Below are 9019 nucleotides of genomic sequence, written 5' to 3'. Positions count from 1 at the left end.
GTCTGGTAAGATCCCACATGCCGCGGAGCGGCTGGGCCCGTGAGCCGTGGCCGCTGAGCCTGCGCGTCCGGAGCTTGTGCTCTGCAACGGCAGAGGCCACAACAGTGAAAGGCCCGCGTACCGAAAAAAAAAAAAAAGGAATAATGGCTAAGTGGCTATTTTTACATTTCCGTGCTGTAATATAACATGTGTATAATCCATAGCATAATTTGTTGGATTTTTTGTTTACTTTTTATTTTCCTTTTTGGGTTCGCGGGTGTCTCACTGGTGTGGCTTCTCTCGCTGCGGAGCACAGGCTCCGGACGCACAGGCCCAGCGGCCAGGGCTCACGGGCCCAGCCGCTCCGCGGCATGCGGGATCTTCCCGGATCGGGGCACGAACCTGTGTCACCTGCATCGGCAGGTGGACTTTCAACCACTGCGCCACCAGGGAAGCCGGGGCTTTTTGTTTACTTTTAAGAAATAACATAAAGACTGCATAACTATTCTCAGTTAAAAAATAACCTGTTAACTTCAGTAATTTGTTCTGTGAATTTTTCTTATAAATCACAGAGCTTTAAAATATTTTTTCAGAAGGTAGAATAAATGTCATCTAAAAGCATTTAAAAATTTTTTTCAGGATGAAGTTCCTGATGGAATTAAATCTGCAAGCTACAAGGTATGTACCTTAACTTATTAATGTGTCTAGTATTGAGCAAAAACTAAAAAAATTCACTTCCCCTGCCAGCTACTACCCCACTTCTCTGCTCCCCTTTTCAGTGAAACCCCTTGAATGTTATTTGTACTCAGTGGCTGTAATTCTTTTGTTTCTTTTCTTTAACCCTTTTTTAAAGAAGGCTTGAAAGGTAAAAGTAGAGGGGAAAAAACAAAATAAAACATGTGTACCCATCACGCAGCTTTAGCAATTACCAATATGTGGTCAATCTTGTTTCATTTGTACCTCCCATTCCATTCTCCCAGTTATTTCAAAGCCAATCTGAGATATAACTCACTTTACTTCGTATACATCTCTAAGACAAAAAGCACTAAAAAAGCCCCACATAACCAAAGTCAGGGTTCCAATTTCTCTAGTTGTTTCATATGTGCCTTAATAGTTGATTTGAAACAGGATTCAAACATATTCCACACATTGCGCTTGGTTGATGTCTCTATGTCTCTCTCTCTTTGTAAATAAATTTAAAAATTTATAATAGTTTTAGGTTTTACAGAAAAATTGTAGAGATAGTACAGTTTTTCCGTATACTCCATACCCAGTTTCCTCTATAATTAACATCTTACATTAGTATGGTTCATTTGTTACAATTAATGAACCAATTTTGATATGTTATCACTAATTAAAGTCCATAGTTTATTCAGATTTCCTTAGTTTCCCACCTAATGTCCTTTTTCTGTTCCAGGATCCCATCCTGGAAACCACATTATATTTAGTTGTCATGTCTCCTTAGGCTTCTCTTGGCTGTGACGGTTTCTCAGACTTTCCTTGTTTTCGATAAGGTGTTTCAGAGGAGTACTGGTCAGGTATTTTGTGGAGTGTCCCTCAATTGGGATTTGTTGGATATTTTTCTCATGATTAGACTGGGGTTATGTATTTTTGGAAAGAAGACCACAGAGGTTAAAAAAAAAAAGTGCCATTTCATCACATCCTATATCAAGGGTACATACTATCAACATGACTTATCACTGTTAATGTTAACCATGATCACCTGGCTGAGGTATTTTTTGTCAGCTTTCTCCACTGCAGATTTATTCTTTTTTTGCACTTTCCATACTGTATTCTTTGGAAGGAAGTTACTAGGCCCCGCCCACATTTTAGGAGTGCTTCACCTCCTTGAGGATATAAATTGTTTGGAATTCTTCAATGTGAGAGATTTGTTATCTTTTCCCTCCATTTCCTTATTTGTTCAATCATTTCTTTGTCTTGTGGGTATTTATTTTCTATCGTGGATTATAACCTAGTACTCCTTTATTTTATTGTTCACATCGTTTCAGTTTTCACACTTGGGAGCTGTTTCATTTGGCTCCTGTGTCCCTTTGACATACCCCCGTCACTGGTTTTTTTCCCTTTTGTTAGCACTTCTTTATTTTCTGGTTCTACTTGCACATTTCCTGCTCTTAAATCTCTTTTAATCTAGATTCATTCCCCACCCCACTGCCCTTTTTCCTTTCTTTGCCACTTATGTGTTGAAAGAAATGAATCAATATCCTATAGAATTTCCCACGTTATGTATTTAGTGATTGTATCCCTGTCATGTCATTTAACATATCACTCTCTTCATTTTCCATAAACTGGTAGTTAAGTATTATAGCTTATCAGAGTCAGATTCCCCTTTAAAATTACTTATTTTCTGCTTTATTGAGGTACAGTTGACTAATAAAATTGTAAGATGTTTATAGTGTACATTGTGATGATTTCATACATGCATACATTTTGAAAGGATTCCTCTCATTTAGTTAATTAACTCATCCATCATCTCACATATTTATCTTTTTTTTTTTTTGGTGAGATCATTTAAGTTCTACTCTCAGCAAATATAAATGATACAACAACAGTGATACATCAACTGTGGTCACCATGTTACACATTAGATCCTCAGACCTTATTCATCTTATAGCTGAAAGTCTGTACGCTTTTACCAACCTCTCCCTGCTTTCCCCACCTCCTTGCCCCTGGCAACCACTTTTCTACTCTCTGTTTCTATGAGTTTGACCTTTTTTTTTGTTTCTACTACATATAAGTGATACCATGCAGTATTTGTCTTTCTCTGTCTGGCTTATTTCATTTAGCACAGTGCCCTCAAGGCCCATCCATGTTGTAGCAAATGGCAGGATTTCCTTCCTTCTTATGGCCGAATAATATTTCATCATATATATATCTCACATCTTCTTTTTATATTCAACCATTGACAGATTGTTTACATATCTTGACTATTGTGAATAATGCTGCAATGAATATGGGAGTGCAGATATCTCTTTGATATCCTGTTTTCATTTCCTTGTGATATGTACCCAGAAATGGGATTGCTCGGGCATTTGGTAGTTCCATTTTTAATTTTTTGAGAAACCTCTATACTGTTTTTCATAGTGGTTGCACCAATTTACATTCCCACCAACAATGCACAATAGTTGCCTTTTCTCTTCATCCCTGCCAGTGCTGGTTATCTCTTGTCTTTTTGGTGATGGCCATTCTAACAGGTGTGAGGTGATGTCTCATGGTTTTGATTTGTATTTCCCTAATGATTAGTGATGCTGAGCACCTTTTCAGGTACCTCATTTGTATGGGTTCTTTGTAAAAAAGTCTTTTCAGTTCCTCTGCCCAGTTTTTAATTGAATTGTTTGATTTTTTGCCATTAAGTTGTGTGAGTTCTTTAATATATTTTGGATATTAACCTCTTACCAGATAACTGATCTGCATATTTTTCTCCCATTCTGTAGGCTGCCCTTTCATTTTGTTATTGGTTTCCTTTGCCGTGTGGAAGGTTTTGAGTTTGACGTAGTCCCAATTTGTTTATTTTTGCTTTTGTTGCCTTTGCTTTTGGTGTCAAATCCAAAATACCTTTGCTAGGTCCGGTACCAAGGAGCTTACCCTCTATGTTTTCTTATGGGTTCAGGTCTTAAGTTTAAGCCTTTAATCCATTTTGAGTTGATTTTTGCACATGGGGTAAAAAAGGGGTTAGTTTCATTCTTTTGCATGTGGTGCCCTGTAGTTAGATATTAAGGCTTATCAGATTCAGATTAATTTTTTGATACATATTCATTAGAGTTCCTGTGTACTTACAATTGCATCACATAATGATGTCTGGTTTCCTCTTTTTTTTCATGATGTTAAGATTGATCTTTTTGGTCATTATACGTACATTATAATGTTCCCTACTAGCTTTTTATCTGAAGGTTTTAGCGGCCTTGATGATTATTACCTAGTTGCGTTATTTCATTAAGGGTTTGAAAATATTGATATTCTAATTTTATCATTTTTCCTATACTAACTATCCATTATTATTGTATAAAGACTTTTTCTTGTCAACTCTTTGGATGCCTTGAAATACAGTTTATATAGAACACATAGAATAAATGCTTCATTCTTTTCCTTTGTTTACCAGTTTTCAGAATAATTATGAGTTGATGCCCCAGCACCCTCCAAAGTTGCCCAATAAGGTTTTTATTTTTAAGTATTAATATGAACTTAAGTTTTGACATATTTAATGTCTTGGAATCTTCTCTAGTCATTTAGTCATTATTTGTTTCAATACTTGAGTTCCATCTTTGGCCATGAGAAGCTCCTTCAAGTTAGGAATTGTTGCCTTTTGAGATGATCCTAGTAGTCTAAGTAGATTTTTTTGCTTTCCATTATGAAAAGATGTCCTAGGCTTAGCTTGTACCTTTCGTGCTTCAGTCTTGGAATTAACCACTTTTCTAAGGAATGCTTAGCTCTTTTAGTGAGAAATGGTGTTTAGTGGTCATAACCTGAGCCATTGCGGTGCTAATTCTTTCTGGGTTGTCATTGTTTTGAGGCCTTTTTGGTGAACAAATTCAATTTTTGATTACAAGGTTTTAAAATACACCCAGAATCTTACAATCTTTATTGCTACTGCTGTATTTCAAGTCATTATCACTTTTTGTCTGGATTATGGCAGTAGCCTCTTAAATGGTCTGCCTACTTCTAACCATGCTCTCTATATTAGTCTGTTCTAAAGACAGCAGCCAGAGTGATTTTTTTTCAATAAATTTATTTATTTATTTATTTATTTATTTTTGGCTGTGTTGGTTCTTCGTTGCTGCCCTTGGGCTCTCTCTAAGTGCAGCAAGCGGGGGCTACTCTTCATTGTGGTGCACGGGCTTCTCACTGTGGTGGCTTCTCTTGTTGAGGAACACGGGCTCTAGGGTGCGCGGGCTTCAGTAGTTGTGGCCCGTGGGCTCTAGAGCGCAGGCTCAGTAGTCGTGGCGCATGGGCTTAGTTGCTCCGCGGCATGTGGGATCTTCCCAGACCAGGGCTTGAACCCGTGTCCCCTGCATCGGCAGGCCGATTCTTAACAACTGCGCCACCAGGGAAGCCCCAGAGTGATTTTTTTTTTTTTTAAACAAAGAAATCAGATTGTATCTCTCCTCTGTTTAAAGTGTCCCATCTCCCTTGTAGTAAAATCCAAAGCCTTTATTTAGTAACAAGAGCAAATAAAGTGACCATTTGCCAAGGTTTGCCTGAGACAGAGCCAGTTTATGCTTGTTGTTCTGGCATCCTGTCTGATTTATTATTTGTCTCGAGTTTTAAATTTTTTAAATAAAATATTAACTGTTGCATTAAAATAAGTTAGGATAGATTTGGTTGACCAAATGCTTTGTATTTCTAGCTTCCTCTGTTGTCTTCTCTCTTATATAATATTTCAGATGTATGTACACTAAAGACTTCTTACTTAAACACAGAGATGACCAATAATAACTTGTCCTACCTCTCCTGACCATTTCTAGATGTAAGGAAACTAAGCCTTTCTTTCAAAGACAACATCCTAGGTGACTATTGATAAAATAATTTCAGTCAGTCACAAATGGCTGGGGACAGCTAACTCCTTACAGTCTTTTTTTTTTTTTTTTAACATCTTTATTGGAGTATAATTGCTTTACAATGGTGTGTTTCTGCTGTATAACAAAGTGAATCAGTTATACATATACATATATCCCCATATCCCCTCCCTCTTGCGTCTCCCTCCCACCCTCCCTATCCCACCCCTCTAGGTGGTCACAAACCACCGAGCTGATCTCCCTGTGCTCTGTGGCTGCTTCCCACTAGTTACCTATTTTACATGTGGTAGTGTATATATGTCCATGCCACTCTCTTACTTCGTCCCAGCTTATCCTTCCCCCCTCCCTGTGTCCTTACAGTCTTGGCAAGCTGGGGGAGAAGCATTGGCCACTGCTATGCTGCTGGTCTTTTGGAGTTAGCAGCCATTTGTACTGTGGTATGTGTCATACTTGTGATATATCTTAAGCTGCCAAGCTGCCATTTGACTGGTCAGTAAAAAACCTGGGAAATTATAGGTTAGGCTTATGAGAAATATGTATGGGAAACAGAGGATGAGCCATCCTGCATACAGAGAGTAGTCCTTTATAGTGGCTTTATCCTTTATTGCATAGTGCAAATCAACTACTTATTACTATTTGGTACTTTTAAAATTTTACAATGAATCCTTTTGCCTGAAATAACTGAAAGAGGAAAAAGGAAATACATGTTTAATGAAAAATGAAGGTACTGAATTTCCATTTCTTAGAACAGTTGATGATGACATATAACTTGCACAAAGGTCATGGTTTACTCTCCATAAGGGCCATGGAAGTATCACTGATCATATGAAAATCCAAACACACAGATCTGCTGACACAGCCTTAGCATCTACTTTGTAAGTCAGTGTTTGTTTTAAGAAGACTGTGTTTAGGACAACAATTTGATACGTGTAGCTGGAGACAGTGTATTTACATATCATTCTGGGATATGTGATTTTTCATTTAGACTAAATAACTGTTCTAAATTAAATTTTTCTGATATTTTATTATGAAAATTTTCATGCATACAGCAAAGTTGAAGGAATTTTCCTGAGAATACTCTTATACTAATCACCTAGATTCTTCCATTAACATTTTCATAAACTCACTTTACCACATATCTGTCCATCTGTCGATCCTTCTAGCCGTCCATTAAACCATCTTATTTTTTTGATTCATTTCAAATAAATTGTGAGCATCAGTACACATTGCCCTCACTATGTATCATTAACTAGATATATACATAACTGGAAGTATATCATTAAGTAGAGTCCAATATTTGCTTACTGTATGTTTCATAAAATTAATATACAATGAAGTGCACAACTCTTAAGTGTGCATTTGTTAAATGCATACACCTGTGTAACTTAGGCTTCTGTTTCAATATAGAATGTTACTGTTACCCTAGAAAGTTGCTTCATACTCTGTCCCAGTCAATCCATACTCCTCCCCCAGAGGCAACCACTGTTCTGCACTTTTTCCACCTTAGATCTAAACTAATTTTGCTCATTTTTGATTCCACATTTTCTTATTCATACAGAGTGAAGTCATAGCTATTAATGTGTTGGCTCCAAGTGCAGAGGTTTGCACGTAATTAGATGATGACATTATCAGCTGTTTCCGATAGAAAATCATTTAATTCCAAAAATTGTTTGATTTTTTCATTCAGTTGATAGACTCAAAGTAAAACTTTTGGAAGTTCATTCTGTTGAAGGAAAACACTTGTCACTGAATGTTAGTATAAGTTCATTTAAAGTTCAAAATTGAAGACAAAGGGTTTGTTTTGTGGTGGTAATACACCTACAGATTTTGATAAAAACAATGTCCTGGGGGCTTCCCTGGTGGCGCAGTGGTTTAGAGTCTGCCTGCCGATGCAGGGGACACGGGCTCGTGCCCCGGTCCGGGAAGATCCCACATGCCGCGGAGCGGCTGGGCCCGTGAGCCATGGACGCTGAGCCTGTGCATCCGGAGCCTGTGCTCTGCAACGGGAGAGGCTACAACAGTGAGAGGCCCGCGTACCGCAAAAAAAAAAATAAAAATAAAAATAAATAAATAAATAAATAAAACAGTGTCCTGGTAAAAACAATGTCCTTACTAAATCAAGAAATCTGTGGAGCAGAAATGAATTTGTAATTGGTTGGGGTACATACATAATTCATAATTGCATCCAAACATGCTGTGATATCTTACCACTTTAGAAGTGGTAATTGCCAAAATATGTAGGTTTTTGTTTTTATATATACACTAAGTAATGACTATAAAGTTTTGAAATGAAGATGATGCTGAAGAAAATATTACTTTAGCACGGCAGTAGGACTTTCTTTGCTGTCCATCATCAATCCAATTTTAGAAATGTTTGAGCCTTTGAAGAACTATTTTGTAAAACAACCCAAGAGTCCTTCATTGGTGTTGATTAATTTTTAATAAATGAGCCCTCTAAATGTTGGTTGCATTTTCAAAATCAGTAGAAAATCATTATTCAAAGTATGAATTAGTGGAATGCTTAAAGAAAAGAACAAAACAAATTTCAGCTTTTGAAGGTTTAGCAAGTTGCACTTATTATAACAAAGCTTGTAAACAAAGACCTTAAATATTTATTCCTATGAAAACGAGGGAGGAATTGTACACATTAAGTGAGGAAAGCTCAAATGGTATCCTAGATTCATTTCTGAAATTTTATAATTGTATTTTGGAGAATCTCCCCTTGTGGGAAGAGTCTCCTCTTGATGAACTCTTCCTTTTAGCTGGATAAATTTATATTCTGACCTGAAATGGAATGAAATTAAGAAGGCTTACAATTTCATAGCATCTCTATTTGGCAAAACATTTAAAATAATTTAAAAAATAAAGACAACTTATTTGATGAGTTTTGTCTTAGAATATTTATTGAAGAAATTTACTTTAGAGGCAAAGAATAGAACTGCGAAAATATATGGGCTAAAACATTTTCATATATTTCCCTGTAGAGATAATATTTTCTCAATTAAAAATTATATCTGCAGGGAAGAGTCAGTTGAAGTATGGATGATTTCAAATTAACCTTAAAATTAACTTTGAAGATGATTGTGGGCAATTTTATGAAACATTGAAGATAATAAGCATATTGGAAAAATTATTTTTCTTCAGAAAAAATACCAAATGGACATAGTTTTGAGACAGATGTGACTTACAAAGCTGATTAAATTATTAAGTAGGAACTAAGAAAAGTTATTTTGTTTAACTTATGTTTTAATATTCAGGTAATTATAATAATAAAGTTAAAAAATTTTTGTTTTAAATATACATAGGTATATTAAAATACATAGGTATATGTTATCTTTTGAACAATTTTGTTTACTTTTTGATAAGTATTTTTAACTTTTTATTTTGAAATAATGTCTAACTTATAGAAAAGTAGTAATATTAATATAAAGGTATTTTGTACCCTTTTTTTTTTTTTTGCGGTACGCGGGCCTCTCCCTGTTGTGGCCTCTCCCGCCGCGGCGCCCACG

At 36.3% G+C, this 9019-nt stretch overlaps 1 protein-coding gene across 1 annotated transcript in view; it reads left to right on the top strand.

Annotated features, from left to right (window-relative positions):
* Positions 1-9019, top strand: part of ERO1A (endoplasmic reticulum oxidoreductase 1 alpha) — a 42424-nt gene that overhangs the window by 11350 nt on the left and 22055 nt on the right. The window contains exon 4 of the mRNA XM_007445957.1: positions 619-657. Coding sequence (XP_007446019.1) covers positions 619-657 — 39 coding nt within the window. The remainder of the gene's footprint in view (positions 1-618; positions 658-9019) is intronic.

The sequence above is a fragment of the Lipotes vexillifer genome, unplaced genomic scaffold (assembly GCF_000442215.2).
Source record: "Lipotes vexillifer unplaced genomic scaffold, Lipotes_vexillifer_v1.1 scaffold43, whole genome shotgun sequence".
Taxonomy (NCBI): Eukaryota; Metazoa; Chordata; class Mammalia; order Artiodactyla; family Lipotidae; genus Lipotes; species Lipotes vexillifer.
This window is presented reverse-complemented; position numbering and strand designations above follow the sequence as displayed.